Source organism: Apteryx mantelli, chromosome 4, assembly GCF_036417845.1.
Source record: "Apteryx mantelli isolate bAptMan1 chromosome 4, bAptMan1.hap1, whole genome shotgun sequence".
Taxonomy (NCBI): Eukaryota; Metazoa; Chordata; class Aves; order Apterygiformes; family Apterygidae; genus Apteryx; species Apteryx mantelli.
The window spans coordinates 17,852,176-17,870,297 of record NC_089981.1 but is presented as its reverse complement, the minus strand read 5'-3'; the positions used below and the strand labels follow the sequence as shown (position 1 = coordinate 17,870,297).

General features: G+C 48.5%; 1 protein-coding gene and 2 pseudogenes across 1 annotated transcript; 1 reads left to right on the top strand and 2 right to left on the bottom strand.

Moving 5' to 3' along the window:
* Positions 1-214: 214 nt before the first annotated feature.
* On the bottom strand, positions 215-1,198 carry LOC136991819 (olfactory receptor 5J3-like). Its single transcript, XM_067295269.1, has one exon. It carries the CDS (start codon positions 1,196-1,198, stop codon positions 215-217), a length of 984 nt encoding a protein of 327 aa, XP_067151370.1.
* Positions 1,199-5,941: 4,743 nt separating this feature from the next.
* LOC136991818 (olfactory receptor 5AR1-like) lies at positions 5,942-10,280 on the bottom strand (annotated as a pseudogene).
* Positions 10,281-12,466: 2,186 nt separating this feature from the next.
* Positions 12,467-16,018, top strand: LOC136991817 (proto-oncogene Mas-like; annotated as a pseudogene).
* The last annotated feature ends 2,104 nt before the right edge of the window (positions 16,019-18,122 follow it).

Sequence of the window (18,122 nt, the reverse complement as noted above, 5' to 3'; positions counted from 1 at the left end):
TCGTTCCTAAGGACTGCTGATGACACATGCCTCTCTTAGGGGTGAGGGAAAAGAGGGAGCCTTGCAATAGGAAGGGGGTTTGCTTAGCCTCTTTCACAAAAGGCAGGACGTGGCAACAGGCAGTCTTGGATATTGCTCCCTTTTCCTTTCTCTTTGGCAGGGGGAACCCACCTTCCTGCATATTTAAGTCAGCCGTTTCAACAATAAGGACACATCATTTTCTCTCAGTTCTGCTTGGAGTCCTGAATCTCTGTTGTTTTCTTGGAGAGCAATACAGCCTTGCTATTGTCCTTCGAAGGGCTTCTTTGACCTCCTTGTTCCTCAGGCTGTAAATCATAGGGTTCAGCATGGGAATTACCAGGGTATAAAACACAGAGATGATCTTGTCGTGCTCCACACTGTATTTTGAACTGGGCCTTAAGTACATGAAGGAGCCTGTCCCATAGAACACAGTAACAGCAGTCACATGGGAAGCACAGGTGGAGAAAGCTTTGTGTCTGCCTTTGGCAGATTTAATCTTGTGGATGGTGACCCCAATGCATATGTAGGAGATGACAATGAGGAGGATAGTGGAGGTGACAGTCACAGCAGTACAGGTGAAATGGACCAGATCAGTGATGTAAGTGTCAGAGCAGGAGAGTTTCAGGATGGGGGGCACATCGCAGAAAAAATGGTTGATGATGTTGGAATTGCAGAAGGACAAGCAGAATATAATTATTGTCTGAACAGTTGCATTCACACAGCCCATGAAGTAGGAGCCGCACACAAGGAGCATGCAGAACCTCCTGGACATAATGACAGGGTAAAGCAAGGGGTTACAGATGGCTATGAACCGGTCATAGGCCATCACGGCCAGGAGGTAGCATTCTCCTGTCACTGCAATGCCGAACAGGAAGAGCTGAGCTGCACATGCTGTGTACGATATGGTTTTTTTCTCTGCCACAAAGGTCATCAGAGTGCTGGGTGTAATGATGGTGGAGTAGCTGACATCTAAGAAGGAAAGGCTGCTGATGAAGAAGTACATGGGGGTGTGGAGCCTGGAGTTGATTCGGATGAGCACAATCATCCCTAGATTTCCCACTACGGTGAACAGATAGATCAGTAGAAACACCATGAAGAGGAGGACTTGCAACCTCAGGTTGTCTGTGAAGCCCAACAAGATAAATTCTGTCACCACAGTGTGATTCCCTTCTGCCATCTATCATGGGTGAGAAAGCCAGGGTTACACTGAAGAAAACAAGACAAATGCAAGGTGACTGTCAGAATGCCAACACGGCTCTAGTCAAGTTGACTGAGGATGAAGGTTTAATTTTGCTTATATCTTCCTATTCATGTTTTTCAAGTTTTGAACTCAGATTATCTCAGAGACATTTCCTGCCTTTCAAAAATATGCATTCTTTCTGTGTACTTTGAAGGAGCACAGGTTAACAAATCACACCTGTTCCTGCAAACTTCACTACTTTTCCCTCCCCAGATGCTTGATTTAACCTCTACAGCGGTCATCTGCACTGCAGGCATTAGCTCCATAGTATTTGTTGCACCTCACCTATATTAGATGTTCACTCAAAGGTGACATGCCCTAGAAATGCTTTTTTCCCATGTTGTTATAGACCCAGTCTAGGTAATTAACTTTGTACGTTGCTGAGATATAAACACATGCTAAACTCGGAAAATCTCTCAAACCCAAAACAAGGGGCCAAAGAAGTCTGTAGCTTACCCCTGTGCCAGAATGATATTTTGGGGCAACTATGGTAAGTAGCAGGCAAAAGCTGGTGGCTTGGAAAAGCTGACCTAGAAGCGTGAATGGCATTTCAGCTTGAAAAAGAGCAGGGCTTATGGTCTGCTGTTGCTTCTGTAAATCCGGAACTAACGTGAAAATTATAATCAGCTGACTTCTCAAGCAGGTTCTGTTTCAGAAGTCTAGAAATAAGCTTTCTGTGCCCAGGAATAGAAAATTATGAAGAGACCTTGGAATAACTCATCTTGTCCACTTTTCTTTTTCCAAGGAAGAATGCACTGCACCAACGTGATTCCCAGAAACTTTTGCCTCATTTCTTCTTTAAACTCTCTAGTAGCACAGTTTTCACAAAGTCTGTAGTAGCACAGTTTTCACCCAATCCCTAGCTATTTATGTTTCTTCTTAAAAAGTTAGTGATTATTAAGTTCTCTCCTAAATTTTAACCCCAATTTTCCCATTGCAATTTAACCGAAAAGCCTTTTGTCCCACTCATTGTGGCATAAGAAACAGTTTTTCCCCTTTCACTTTTTAGACATTTTTCCACCACTGGTTTTAACACAGTTTCCATGCTTTTTTTTTAGCATATAGCTTTTCCTAGACTGTGTCCAGTAAGGTGTTAGCTCATTTTGTAAGTTATTATCTTCAGTCAAAGAGTTTATTCTCATGGCAATTATGCCAAATGGAATTGCAGAGAAATGAAAAAGCTACTGCTTTGAAAGCTCCTGAAGCGAGCTCTCACAACCTGAAAAAAACCAGAGATTATTTTCAAGAACACTTGTATTGATAGACAGGAGGGAGGGTCAAGAAGGGAATTCCCGCTTCCCTTATGATATAAAGCAAAGGTATGAAATAGCTCATCTTCCGCATTCAGGCTTGTCAATAGAACTTGTGTTTACAACCCGCTATTCTTACCTTACCACTCACGTCTTAGCATGCTGGGGGTGTTAGTGTTGCTTATACTGTCAACGAACTCTCCTGTAAAAGAAGCAGAGAAAGAGGAGGAAAATAATGCAGCTTTGACTGCAAGGTGCACAATCTCTATTGGCTCCAAAGAAGAAGGAATTCCCGTTCTCTAAAACCAAAAGGGGAGACACAGTGCATCTTTAGCTGAACCAGGGACAGAGCTTACTTGTGGGAGAGGAGAGTCTCCTGCTGCTTGTCAGAAAGGAGGTATTTTAGCAATTAACATGCACTTTCATATACTTATGCTCCATTTGGGTGTAGAATTCCTGAGTGGGCACAGCATCTGAACACAAGGCAAGGCACAGTGGGACAATTAAAATGTCCTTTGTGCTCCCTGTGGAGAAAACCTGTCCTCTCTTCTTGTGCAATTATACAAATGGACTTTCTTCCTCGCATTTTTAAAGAGATTTTTTTTCTTTTTTTGTCCCCCCATGCGATCCTCTGCATTATTTTTCTTGTTTTCTTCTGCTGTGTGGTAATCTAGGTCATCATGGACCAAAAAAATAATAATCATTTTCCACACTGGGGAGGGCAACACAGGGAATGAGAAAAAGATGCTGCTGTTCAGTAGAGGAGAAGGCCCTTTCCCCAGACTGCTCTGAAGCAGAACGGTCATTTCAGCCACATCAACCTGTCTCGGCCTTCTGAGGCTCTAGGTTATGCAGGGGTGAATTAAACCCCTGGAGAAGAGTGACATTTAGGCCTTGTTTTGCATTCTGGGAAGCCCCTTTCTCAAGCTGTGTGTTGACATCAGACATGTGCTTCAGCCTGTTCTGAAACATGCTGAAGACATAAGATGCACAGATAGGAGTTGCTCCTTCAAATACTTTCTCTACACTTCTAACCTCTACACTGGGACCCCCAACATGTGAAATAGGGCAGTAAATTAATTCAAGGCACAAACTAATGTTCTTCTAAGATGCTCCAGTCAAAACAACGACATATTTGCCAAGGTCTCTTCTTAACCACCAGGGGATATGTTTATGTGTAACCAAATCAAACACTTTGGCCAAATAAGTCAGTGTTCAAGAAATAGTCTTTGTACCTTCAGTCCAAGAGAAATAAGTCCCCAGCCCTTTCTGTTGCTTCATTTCTCTGGATCACTCAATTTAATGGGACAATTGCCCAGCTAAAGCTGTTCAGACTTGGAGGGAGGAAAAATTATTGACACTTGAGAAGAAAAGATCAAGTTTCTCAAGGTTACATAGGTTCATAGATTCTGTGAGGGGAAAATTAATCAACATAGATGGCAGAAAGGAACAAAGAGTGTATTCCTCTGAACCACAAAGTCTGTAGATTACGCAGTGAACCTACATAGTCTATTGTGAAGGTCACAGGATTAATATGCTGTCCTCATACATGTAAGTACTAATGATATAGGGGAAAGCAGGAGTAAAGTTCTGGAGGCAAAGTTTAGGCTCATGGAAAGGCAGATGAAGACCTGGAAATTTTTGGTTACATTTTCTGAAATGCTCTTAGCATTGTAAGGCATATTAAGGAGAGAGTGGAGAAACATCTATTTAAGCAGCTAAGATTATGGTGTGAGGAAAGCTTTAGCTTCATTAAGGACTCAGTACAATTCTGTAATAAAGGCATCCTGTGCAAGAGGAGTAGATTTCATCTGAACTGGTAGGAAGCCAAGCTGCTGGCAAATCAAAAAGATGTTAAATGAGCTTTAAAAGTAAGGGGAAAGCTAACAAATATGAAAGGATGCATGGCTCCAGGGTAATGTTTCTAAGACTGAATATATGAAAATTCTGTATCCTGAAGTGAAGGCCAAGCCAGAAGGTGGAAAATGAATGGAAAGCACTGAAGAAGGTTCCAACTAATACAAGAGGCTTAAGAAATAAAGTTTCCCCAAACTTGAATTTTGGGCCTAAAATGATGGCGTTGTTATACAAGGTGTATTGAAAACTTGGTGGAAGGAAACAGGCAGCAGGACATTATAATGCCAGGCTACACAATAGTTAAGTAGTCAGGGGAAACCCTGCTGGTGGCAGAGCAGTGTTGTGTGTTAAAGCGAAAGATAAATGCCATAAGCTATCCATCTCAACAAGTAGCACAGAACCTGCATGGACTACTATTTACTATTATTTCTACTGGTGAGGAGATCTATGGGGAACTCACAGAGGTGACATGATCACATGGACACAAGTGAAACCAGTTAAGCATAAAATGGGAATGAGGAAAATGAATGTTGCTTCATTTTTGTTTGGAAACCTAGAGTTAGAGCGCATGAATCCTACCCCAGATTTAAAAATTTACAAAGCCACCCCCATTCTGTGGTCAATGGATGCAGGTAGAAACCTCCACCAAAGAGGCATACACCCTAACCTAAGAGAGGTGGCTAAGGAAAGCGGGACGAATTACCTTCTCAGGATGCCACTTCCTCCTTCCATTTCCTTTCCAGGGAAAGCTAGACAGCTTGACCTGGGCATCCAACTGGAGGAAGCAGTATAGATCAGAAGACAGTTTCTCCTATGAAAGTTAGGTAGGGATTCACTTATTTAAACCAGTGGTGCAACTTCTTGATGATAATTCAGTATACCATCCTTCTTACATTGCTAGTCTTCAGAGTTCGTATTGCTAACAGGGCAAGTCATGATGGCTGGGGTTACACTCCCATGTTAAGACCAGGCTCCTGCCTCACCCCTGCAGCTGGCGGTAATTTTCTGTGGAACAGCTCCCCACAGAATTATGCTATACACAAGACTGACTCTTTCAGTACAAAATTCTCCGTTAGTTTGACATTTCCTTTTCTGGCTTGGGTGACCTCAGAAAGGTGTTAAGTTTCCAGCCCTTAACCTCAAAGACCCTTAGTAATAGCAGCTATCACTTCATCTAGCTTGAACTGAGCTAACAGGAAGGTTTTCACCTAGGGTCCTTATTTCTCCTGCTATATATTTCCTGCACAGCATAGCTGCATGTTCGACAGCTGGGTAGAGGGTTAGCTGGGGCTGTAGAGATCTGGGGCAACTCCGTGGGAAGCAACCTGGAAACCATTTCTCGCTTCACTGACTGGTATCTTCTGTAGAAGGCAAGTGGTGGCTGAAAATATCCTGTTCTGATTTTCCCTCTACTGACTTCCAAAAAAGTTATATCCCAAGAAAAATAAAAAAGCAGCATCCCATCTTATTGAGGTTCCTAGCTGCTGACTCAAAAACATGGACGTCTTCCACAGGAGACAAATTTTACTCTCTGAATTTTTATACGCTTCCAGATTTGTCCCATAAGGTGATTTTACTTAGTAATAATTGTTTTTGCTATTGTCCTCCTCAGAGCATCCTTCATCTCTTTGTTCCTCAGGCTGTAGATCAGGGGGTTCACCATAGGGACGATCAGTGTGTAAAACACAGACACCACTTTCTCAGCTGATCAGCTGAGCTGCTGGACATGGGTCTTAAGTAGATAAAGAAGAGACTCCCATAGAAGAGGGTGACAGATGACAGGTGGGAGGCACAGGTGGAAAAGGTTTTCCACCTGTCTGGGGCACAGTGAATCCGCAGAATGGAAATGATGACATACAGATAAGAGATGAGGATGACTAAAACAGTGCTCAACCCTGCTACCACAGAAAAGACCACATGCACCACGTGAGCAAAGCGTGTATCAGAGCAGGAGAGTTTCTGCAAGGGAGGAATGTCACAAAAGAAGTGATTGATGACATTGGGGCCACAGAAGGACAGGCTGAACAAAGCAGCTGTGTGGGCAACCGCATTAATGCAACTGCATAAGTATGATGCAGAAACCAACTGAACACAGAGCTTTCTGGATACAAGGACTGTGTACCACAGTGGCTCACAAACAGATATGAACCGATCGTATGCCATCCCAGCCAGGAGGAAAACCTCAGCATTTATGGAAAAAGAGTGAAGAAAAATTGTGTGGCACAGCCATCAAATGAAATTACTTTCTTCTGTGCTGACAGAGTCACCATTGTCTTGGGGGCAATCACAGAGGAGTAAGTGATATCAACAAAGGACAAGTTACAGAGGAAAAAGTACATGGGGATGTGCAGGCGATGCTCAGTTCTGATTAATGTGATGATGGTGAGATTTCCCTGGTAAATGACTGGTAAGTCATTTCCTTGGAGCCAGGTGCCTCTTCCACTTCAAACCCCAGGCATGTTCTGAAATATGAGTGGCATTTATCTGTATCGCATTGCCAGTGCATATTGGCACTGTACCCTTGAGACCTTTCATGAAGCTGTCTGTGGTGTACTGTTGAAAAATACATCCTACCTTCTTTCTGCACGAGCAAGCCTTTTCTCTCTAGGGCTTTATGCTGGGAATAGATCTCTCATACAAAATCTGCTTTCAGGTATTTAAAATAAATTACATTGAAATGAAGGTACTACTGTCTTCATAAGCCTTAATATTTGTAAACAGTGCTACTGCTTCAATTCTTCTCCTTCTTGCTCTTCTTCCTCTTCACATTATAAGAAAACGCACAGTAGTCTAGCTTATTAATGAACAGTGAGCCAAACCTTCGGCCAGTGTCAGCTTGCACATTGCTGCTGCTTTGGTGGACCTGTTCCAAATGACAACTCCTACAGATGTAACCTGGTAGCCCTCACAGTGACTTGAACCCTGGGAAACTGTGGTTTGGCTCTGGTCTTTAGTAGTTTCGCCCTTTTCTCTGTGAAATACTTTACAAGGATAGCAACCAAACTAATAAAACAAGAGGGAAATTGTGGATGTCACTAAATACACATTTTGAAACAGATTTCTTTGTTCTGGTAGAGGGATTTGGGAACCTTCATTTCAAGGATTAATGCTGAATGAGATGCTTCACTCATTTCAGTCTTTGCTGCATGGTGGGAAACTTGGCCATAGTAAGAGAGAGTTCTCTATTTTGAAATGAATGAATGTGAGATTAAAAATCAAAGATGAGTGTGTACATTTTTGTCTGCTGCTGCTTTGGGGAAGATCCTTTCTGAACTCCACATGCCAGTTTCAAGGACTATCCTTAAGATGTACTTCAGTTGTGGGCATACTGAGGCGTGAATGGAAGCTGTATTTTGGGGCCCTTGCAGTGGTGTTCCCCTTAGCAAGCTAGGCTTTTAGATGGGAACACCTTCCGTTTTTCTAATCCATGATGGCACTTCCACCTGTTTCTGTGCACAGCATTTTTCAAGATAACCAAGAACATGCTCAGTGGTATAAGGGAAGAGAGAACAAATCAACAGACTGTATGGCCAAAAAAAGCCATTGTTCTGAGACGGACCCTGTTCTGGTGTGGTAACCAAAAGGATGACGAGGCTTTCTGTTTAAGATGAAGTTTTGAAAGTTTTGCTCGGAAAGCTTTGAAAATGGTTATCCACCTTGGGGCTTTCCCAGGCAGACACTTCCTGGACCTTATGGAGTTCAGGATCAAGGTAGCTGTCAAGATTTGAGCAAGAGATTCCTGGAATATTTTTGCTAGGAAAAAAGGAAATGTGTGGAATAAGATCACTGGGTCTTATAAAAGGGTTTGCTTATCTACTCTGCTACATAATTGAAGCTTAGAATTTGGTTCTGACCACTCTCCAGGAAATCTTGGGCAACTTAGCACCCAGCTCAGTGGTGGCATGTCACACCTTGTGCTTCTGGAGAAGGAAAAAGAAGAGGAAAGCTTTTAGTATTGGGGATTAATCTAACCAAATTTTAGGAGAGTCAGATTCAGCTTCTCTAAATTCAGAGGTGGGATTCAGCTGCAGATTCATACACATAGTTCCCTGTATCAGCAGTATCAATGCCTGTATGTGTTCTGGGTATCTAGGTTCCCATTGTATTCCATGGATGTTTAGCCAACAGTACTACTGAAGTCAACAGGACAAATTATCTCACCCGAAAGTAGACATTTACATGTGCTCATCAGAACGCCCTGAACTCCATAGACTGTTCTTCTTAGGTTCCCACAGGATCTAGATGTCATAATCCCTAAGCCCCACATCAGATAGGTACATGTGGAATTGTGTGCCACTGCAGGTGTCTACATCACAGAGAGCCACACATCAACCGGTTGCCTGGGATTCTTTTGGGTAATGGTTCATCTTACTCCAGAGGAGACATATTTTTAGATGAATTACTATATTTTCTTGACTAGACCTCTACTGACTACACCTTGGAAGCAGCATTTTAGTCTCTCTTTAGATGCCTGTGAAGTTCAGAGGGATGAATCCTACACCACGTGTGTTTCTAACGGGGTCAGTAGTCACTTCAAATGGAGGTGTATTCAGATGAGTCATTCTCATGATAAAACACGTGTGTGAGATAGGTAATACAACGTGTCCTCTAGAGGGGTCTATCTTTTACTGTTGATTCCAAGAGGAGCCCAAGCAGTTTTGGGGTTTTTTTTTAATAGCTACGTAACTTTGCATGTAGCCTTGCTCTTTGCTGCAAAAGTCAGCAACATCCTTGGAGCAATAACAGCAGAGTAGCTGACATCTAAGAGGGGCAGGTTACTAAGAAGGAAGTACATGGGAGTGTGCAGCTGAGACTCAGTCTTGAGTGATATCACCATCTCAAGGTTCCCCACCAGAATCAGTAACTAAATGAAAGACCGACCCACAATTAGCATAACCAGTGTGTTAAAGGATGTTAGAGAGTCACTTCCCCAGCAGGCTCTGGGAACCAGGAATCCCTCCTGCCTGGCCACTGGAGCCCAGCCCAGTGACTGGCTGGGTGGATGAGGGGAGAGCAGTGGATGTTGTCTACCTTGACTTCAGCAAGGCTTTTGACACTGTCTCCCATAACATCCTCATAGGGAAGCTCAGGAAGTGTGGGTTAGATGAGTGGACACTGAGGTGGATTGAGAACTGGCTGAATGGCAGAGCTCAGAGGGTTGTGATCAGTGGCACAGAGTCTAGTTGGAGGCCTGTAGCTAGCGGTGTCCCCCAGGGGTCAGTACTGGCTCCAGTACTGTTCAACTTCTTCATCAATGACCTGGATGAAGGGACAGAATGCACCCTCAGCAAGTTTGCTGATGATACAAAACTGGGAGGAGTGGCCGATGCCCCAGAAGGCTGTGCTGCCATTCAGAGAGACCTGGAGAGGCTGGAGAGGTGGGCGGAGAGGAACCTCCTGAAGTTCAACAAAGGCAAGTGCAGGGTCCTGCACCTGGGGAGGAATAACCCCATGCACCAGGACAGGTTGGGGGTTGACCTGCTGGAAAGCAGCTCTGCAGAGAAGGACCTGGGAGTGCTGGTGGACACTTGCAGTTAGGATTGTGGAGGTGATAGCCCGAGGAGCAACACAATGCTAGCTGAAACTGCAGCCTTGCTTTTTCTCGCAAGTCAGACAAAGGAGCTTATTTGCTCTTTGGAAATATGCTGCGATATTTAGTCTGTTCTTGGACGTTTCACTCCTTTTTTACTTAGCGATACAAGAAAGGAGGATACGAGTTGTGCTGGACCGTTTTCTTTTGTGTCTGAACACATCGAGAGCCTATTCAAATGATCTCACGCTACTGTAAACTTGTACTGTCTCCCTTTTTTCTTCAGCAACTGCTGAATGTCGTTGGTGAGGCAACAAAGGACTGCAACATCCGCCACCTCAAAAAACTACATCCGGTGCTCAGCCAGTGTGTTTACCGCCATCGGCAAGACGATGACAAAACACAGTTAATAGAGGTACCTTGTTTACACAGCACTTCCTGTCACTGTTCTGCACTTCTTCCTTGTGCACTGTGGATATCCTGCTTATTCACTATTCCTCTCTTTCCTGCTTAGCAGTCTGTGTTACATACAGGTTGCTGACTTCCATCTGGAAGGCATCTACAGAGCCTTTTGTTTTATACAAAGCAGCTAGCTACAGGATTTTTACGTTTCTATTCCAGCTTATAGTAAGTTTGCCTTTGTTTTGTTGGTGATTCTTCTTCTTTTTTATCTTTTTTTAGGAAATGAAGGAAGAAATTGAAAACTTCTCCTCTGCTCAGTAACAGGAAAGGTGCTTTCTACTCCTCCATCCTTTTTCATTATTCGCTGTTTTGTCATCAATGCACAATTCAGTAAAGAGAGCTTGTAGATATAATATAAATATATCTGTGTGTATATATATTCAAATATATCTAGAATATATTAATAAAGCTCATATAAATCCTTTTAAGCTTTCTTACTGGCTATTTGTTGCTGTTGTTGTTCCATACATATTGTGTATACATGCCTGGTCTGTTGAGATCGGTGTGTTTGGCCTTCCTTTCGCATGTGCATTGCCTGAAAGTCTTGGGCCTGGCACTGTAACACAAGAAATCAGCTTGGAGCAATGGGAAATCCCTTGCCAGGCTTGCTTACCTGGATCAGCCTTCCCACACACCTTAGCAATGAACTTACACAGCTGAAAGGCAGAAGAATTCACCTGCAGTACCACTGCCAGCAGCCACATGGGTTTACTTCCCAAATCATCCTCCCCTCCTTTCTCAGAGGGAACTGTAAAGGCACACCACTCTAGTGGCTTACCTCCAATGCAAGGAGCTTAACTGAGGGAAGTCTGGTCACTCTGGTTGCCACAGTTCTTTTTGTGCACCTATGTGCAGGCAATGGACAAAGCCGGAGCTCTGTAAAACCAAGCCTTTCTTTTCCCTCTCTCCTGCAAGCCACAGGGACAGGACCAAGTACCATGGGGCAGGACAGAGAGACTGCACAAGGTGGGGCTCCCTCTTTCCTTTTAGACAAGTGCCTTTTTTCTCTCTCCCATGCCCTGGAGAAAAAAAGCCCCTGGAGCAGTGATGTGCAGAAAACACAAGGCATCTACCAGGCGATGTTTCCATGTAGCACAGGCAATGGACAAAGGCAGAGTTCTGTAATACCAAGCCCTTCATTCCCTCTCTCCTACAAGGCAGCAGAAGGTTTAAAAGTGCTATCCCACACTGCAAGACATCCTGCAGCAGGCAGGAATCCAGCTGTGCTCACGGCAAGCCCCTCTCTGCCATGTGCTCAGTCCTGCTGCTTGATGTGCTTCCAACAGAGGAAAAAGCAGCTTTCCCTTTTCAATGCAGGCCAAAGTGAGCCGTGGTGACAACTAGATGAGGCTGGTGTCAATTTGCAAACTCATGGCTAAGCAGCTCAAGGAGCTCTGCATGTTTACACATGGGCTCTCTGGGCCCAGAAGAGGCTGTGGACTTAGACGGATCTTGTGGGACCAGCTCTCCATTGCTCTTGGGACTTCCATCTGGTCCCAGCTGTCTACATGCTCATCTCTCAGCCCCACTCCCCCCTGCAAACCTGGCCTTGCTCATGTCACGCTGCACACTCTCTGCACGGGCTCTTCACAGAGGCCGCGGTGGCAATGCAATAGGCAATGTGGGCATGTCTGAAAACCAAGTGGTGCCTCTCCTTCCACTTCCCACCCCCGGGCTGGAGCCTGCCATTCCCCGGCAAGGATGAAGCCTGAGCACTGTGCCATAGCGTCCAACCCTGCCACGTGACATGTCCCCACGACTCACCAGCAAGTGTCAACACACATGCTGGTGTGCCAGAGGAGGATGAGGGAATTCCTGCTTTTGGAGCACAGTTCCTCCTCCGCCAGCTTCTTCATGCCCAGGCACCTCCTTTGCACTGCAGAGCATCTGCAGCTCCCAGGGCCTCAGCCAGTGCTTCAGGCAGAAGGTCCTGCCTCCTCTGCAGAGAGGAACAGCAGGAGCTGACTTGGAGGCTGCTTTCTTGGGGGCCGTGCTGGGAATCCCCCTGGCAGAGTCTCGGGAAGGGAGGCCAGAGTGCACGGTGCTCGAAATCTGCCACAGTCACTGCCCCTGTGGGCCCCTGCTGTGGAGGTTCGAGCTGGGGCCATGGGGCAGGAGGTCTCTGTGTTGGGCTCTGTGGGGCACCGGGACAGAGCTGTGGCCTTGGGGTGGTGAGTGGCAGCTGGGGCCATGGGGCAGGAGGTCTGGACTGGGGCTGTGGGGCAGGGGGAAAGAGCTGGCTGGGGCTCCATGGGGGGCAGGGGCCGCGTCTCCCCGGGCTGAGCCGTGGTGCCCCATAGCAGCCCTGCTCCCAGCATGCCGTGGGGATGCCCCAAGGCATGCTGGGAGTGTGGCTGCCACCAGCCCAGCCCTGGTGTGGCGGAGCCGAGGTGCTGGCACCCTGAGGGCGCTGCCTTCCTGGGATCTTAAAGCCATGGGCTCTATGCAGCCAGTGTGTCGCTGTCTGCTTTCTGGGGGTGTGCAGTCGTGTGCCTTGCAACCACCTCGATCGCCTCCTTGGCATACTCCAGGCTCCTTTGTGTGACCTTAGATCCCTTCTCCATGCATGCTCTGATGCTCTGGTCCCCTCACACCTGCTAAAGTCTCCTCCAGTCCTTTCCCTGCATCCTCAGGTTCCTTCCGTTTCCCTTCGTGAGCACCCTGAGCCCCCTGCTTTCCCCGCCCTCAGCGCTCTCCTCCCTTCCATTTCCCCCAACACTTGCTCTGATCCCCTCCATTGCTCACCACGCGCACCCTCAGCCCCTCCATTCCCTTCCCTCTGTGCTCCCATCCCCTCCATTCACCTCCCGACATGCTCGCATCCCCTCCCTTTCCCCCACTCACAATCACTTCCCCTCTACAGCCTCTCTCTTCTGCAGTCAGTGCTGCTGCCAAAGGGACAGTGCCCCTCCCACAGACCTCTGCAGCTGTAGAGTTGGGGTGGGGGGGGTCAATAGGAACTCAGCTCTGCTCCCACTGTCTCGCTCACTCCATTGCTTCCTTTGAGGCTCCCTCAGATTTGCAGGGCGGAAAATAATGTGCAGGGGATGCCTTTCAGACACTCGGTGTAAAGCCACTCTGCTTTCCATGCAGCCATCTCAGCTATCTGTTCTGCTTCTGCAAGGGGTCTCTCAGCCTGCAGTGCTTACCAAGCAGGTGAGAAAGGAAAGACCTCAGGCATCGTTTCCTTCCGAAGAGGCCAGAGGGCTGGGCGCTCCTCGGACCACCCTCAGGGCAGACTGAGAAGTAACCAGAGAGGGTCACCAGAATGTACTGCGTGCAGGCATTATTCCCATGCCTCATTTGGGTGTGTGACACTGCGTTGTCACGCTGTAGAAGAGGAAGGGGGTGACGTGGCCAACTTTTGCTGACAAGATCACTGGACATAGGACATGTGAGGGGAAGTTGTCAGTGATGCGATGAGATTGTGAGGAGAGCCTCCTGCTCACGCAAAGTGATCTGTGGCCAAATGTTTTCATCTCAGGTGCCAGGGAGGAGGCAGAAGCAGAGTCGGGTGGCCTTGGCTGCCATGACCTGCCCGTTTCTCCTGGGGGGGTGCTGGCATGGCAGAGGCCTCCCTGCCCCATGCGCTGGTGCTCCCGGGGGGGGCGGGCATTTCTGTGGAGTGCCAGGAGGCAGGAGGCCGGGCGATGGCCATGTGAGCAATGCCTGCTGGCCAGGGAGGGGACTGGAGTGGTGGGGGGTGCTGGGGAGGCAGTAGTGAGGTCGTCCCCAGGCTCTCTGCTAGGGCACAAGGCATGGGTGGGAGGAAAGGAAGCTTTGCTTTACGGGGTTTTGTCCTCAGTGCCCACTCCTGCCCCAGGGCAAGTCAGTCTCTCCCATGCTCTCCCTTTCTCCAGGACCCCTCCTTTTAGACATCCCCTATTTGCAGTGATTCCACCCCATCTCCACCGCTCTCTGTCTCTCTTTTTCTCCCAGATGTCCCTTGCCCCGGACCTCCAGCCTGTCTCCACCTCTCCCTGCCACCCCAGGACAGTCTCTCTCCAGACCTTTCCCGGTTACTCACGGGGGGAGGTGGTCCTTCCTGCCCCAGCCCAGGGCTTGGCATGAGGGAGTGGGGAGGGAACGCGAGTGCTGGGAGTGCTGATGCCCCCGATCTCCTCTCTCCTTCCTTGTCTCTCCTAGGAGGTGGCAGGAGAGGGGAGAGCGACAAGACGACAATGACAGCAAGGGCTTCATCATGGTGGACACCAACACAACAGCCCTTTCTCTGAGCTACATGACCACAGGATACACAAACTCCCAGAGGACTGCAGAATCTCAGTGCATAAGCGATTACGGAGCGGTGATAATTTCGAGTGTCTCTGGGTGGGCGAGGGGGGAACGGGATGGTTGTGTGATTCCTGGGCTTTCACATGAAGAAGAGCCCCTTCACCATCTACATTCTGAGCCTGGCCATCACCGACTTGTCTTTGCTCTGCTTTCTTCTTGTTATATTACCACTAGACATGGTTATAGAAATCTCTTGTTCTCCATTATATAACTATATCTTTTCCAAATATCTCCCAATAGATCTGTTTCTCTTGTGGTACTTTACCAGCATGTATCTCCTGGCAGCAATGAGCATGGAGAGGTGTCCGTCTGTTTTATTCCCAATCTGGTACCGAGGGCATCGCCCAAAGTGCTTGTCAGGAATTGTGGGTGGGGTTATCTGGTTTCTTTTGGGACTTTTTGTTTGCTTGTTTTTTCTGGGTTGTTATTCCCCCTTTAATATGAACTGTCGACATATATTTCTACAACTAGGCATTGCGAATTTCTTCATTTTCTCTTTCTTCCCGTTCCTTTCCAACCTGACCCTGCTCATCAGACTTCGATATGGCTCACAGAGGCGTCACCCTGGGAGACTGTTTGTTGCGATCTTGCTCAATGATGTGATCGTCTTCTTTGCCTTTGGGTTTCCTTTAACTGCAGTGATGTTCCTAGATTCTATGATTGATTTAAATATATTTTTACCCTTATATTTCTTACCTGCTGGCAACTCTGAACAGTAGCATCAACCTTGTCATTTACTTCCTTGTTGGGAGCTACCGTCAGCGCCGGTTCCAGGACTCTGTGAAAGTCACCTTCTACCGAGTGTTTGCAGAGAAAGCAACATGTGAGGAGGGCAGCCCAGGCCCCAGTGACACTGCTGTGGAGACCACTGTGTAGATCCCTGCTGGCAAGGCAGGAGTGAAGATGCTGATCTCCACAGGCAGCCCGGGAGGAGACGGAGAGCCCCACGCCGTGGCTGGTGGCCCTCTTGCTGCCAGGGAGGTGACCAAAGCTGGGGGTCAGGCGCTGCTGTGCAGGGGGAGCGTGGCGAGAGGACAGGGCCACAAGCCTGGCATAGTGCTGCTCTGCTGGACTTGGTCCCCAAGCACTGCCTATATTCCCCTTTGCAACCTCCGCCACGGTCCTGGTCCTCACCTAATAAACTTTTTGCTTTCTTCTGCCAGCAAACAAGCCCTTGTGGTCTTCTTGGGGCTCTCTGGCTCAGGAGAAGTGAGCCACATTCACAGGAAGGCTCTGGTGGAGCTTTGGCCAACTCGGGGAAACAAGTTTTCAGGCAGGGTGAAAGTGGCAATGCCAACACATGGTGGTGGTGGTGGTGGTGGACCACCAGAGGGGGATTGCCTCTTCCTGCTGTCCCTGCGCTGAAGTGAAAGGCTGAGCAAGAACTGGAGGGGAACCCTGCCAGCAGGAAGCAGAAATGCAGCTGGGTCAGCATTTGGTCAGCGGTCACCTCCCTCGGGCCCAGGGAGCAGCGTCTGCTGCGAGAGCTGCTCCCTCTGCCCACCCTGCTGCCCCAGCACAGGGTTCTCCACTGCAGCCCCCCCTTTGCTGGTGTGAAGAGCAGGTGAGCGGCTGGGCTGGCTCACTGCAGGCAGGCCCCGGCCCCAGCAGCACGGCTGGGGGTCAGTTTGCAGGCCGTCTCTTGTGGTCTGCCAGGCTCTGCACCCCTTGCACCTCCTTGGCTGCACACACACCCCTGTGAAGAAGATGTCCCGGGGTCTTTCTCCCTTGAGCTTGGCAGGCAGGGTCTGGGCCTCTTGCACACTTCGGGCACCCTCAGCACCCCACGGCTGTGATTTCCACGGGCAGTGACCAGCTACATGAGAAAGTCCCCAGAGCTGTGTTTCGAATCTTCCCCCAGATCAGGTCTTTTTCTGACGCCGTGTCCTCGTCGAATTTGAAGCCGGGAAGAAGTGTTCCCTCTTCCCCTCCCACAGAAGTGTGCAGCCCTCACTCAGAGGTCTTTGTCTTCTCTTCCCCAGCCTGGGCATGTGCCCCTCACTCTGCAGAGCAGCCCCTGCCAGGGAAGGTGGTGCTCTCCTTCGCCTGCCCTTCTTTCCTGTCTTGGTGCCTTTCCCACTTCTCCCATGGTGTTGCTGTGCTGGCGGGTGAGGAGGGCCTGCGGCACGTGTAGTGTGTGTGCAGCCTCTCGAGATCTTCGTCTTTCCCCAGGAAACAAACACCTCAGAAAGAAGGAGTAAAGGAAAGGAAGGAAGGGAAGGAAAGAAAGACAAGTGAGCAGTAAAGATGCAGTCTCCATAAGGCTGATGGATGAGATTCTGTGAGACAAGAATCTCTTGCAGAGAAAAGCTCATTTGCAGCCCTCTGTACTGCACGAGATGTAATCTCTGAGGCAACATGTTCATGCCGGGAATGTGATTAGAATCAGTGGATGAAGCCCTTGTGCTGCTGCATGCCAAACATTGGTAAATTCCCATTTTTGATGATCCCTGGCTCATCTCTCTGGGACAGCATCACCAACCCGGTCAGTCACTTCCTGGCCAGGAGCAACCGTCACCACCGGCTCCATGGCTCTGGGAAAGTCACCTTCCGACAAGCGTTTGCAGAGAAAGCAACTTGTGGAGAAGGAAGCCAAGTGCCCAGAGCCACTGCTGCAGAGATTGCTGTATAAATCCCTGCTGGTGAGGAGGTGTGAGAGGGTGGGGCAGCCTGCAGAGGGGACTGAGGGGAGGTGGGCAGCAGTGCTCAGCCCCCAGCGGAGCCAGGGCATCTCCACTGCGGTGGGAGCAGCTCAGCTGGTGATGTGCCCCTTCCGAGCAGGGCTGTGCTGGGGACCAGGGAGCTGGGTGAGAGCGATCCTTGTCTCCCCACCATTCCAGTGCCTCTTCTCATTATGTGGTCTCCCCCTGTGGAAGGGGACATAGTGCACAGAGCATGGCTATGCAGAGCATGCAGAGCGCAGGGAGGAAGAGTGACCACAGAGGAACAGGATGTTGGGCATGTCTTTGGGACCCTGAACCTTACAGGGAGACTTTTCCCTCACTCTGAATTGAGGCCAAGCCTGCAGGACTCCAGTGCATTCTGGCAGCTCCTGGGAGGAGGCCATTCTCAGCAGGCATGAGTTTCATCCTGGCTATTTTGGGCTTGTATAGAAACATCCTTCAGGTCTGAACACCTAGGGGACCGTTCAGCTGGTGCCACGGCTGCTCTGATCAACACACAGGGGTCCTGGAGTGATGCGTGGTGCTTCTGTGTGTGTAGAGAAGAGCACCAATTCCTCACCTACACCCTGAGTCTCTCCATCACTGTCCCTAGACGGCTGGAGGGGGGGACTCATCTCTCCCAGCTTTCGCCCAAGGTGGACATCTCCAGATGAGTTAGTTGCCCTAGGCTGCCTGTACAGGCAGTGGAGAGAAAGGTGCCTGTAAGGAGCTTTTCCCTTCCCTATGTGGCTGCAGCACACAGCTCCTGCTGAGCCATCAGCCACCCTCCTGGCCCTGTGCCAAAT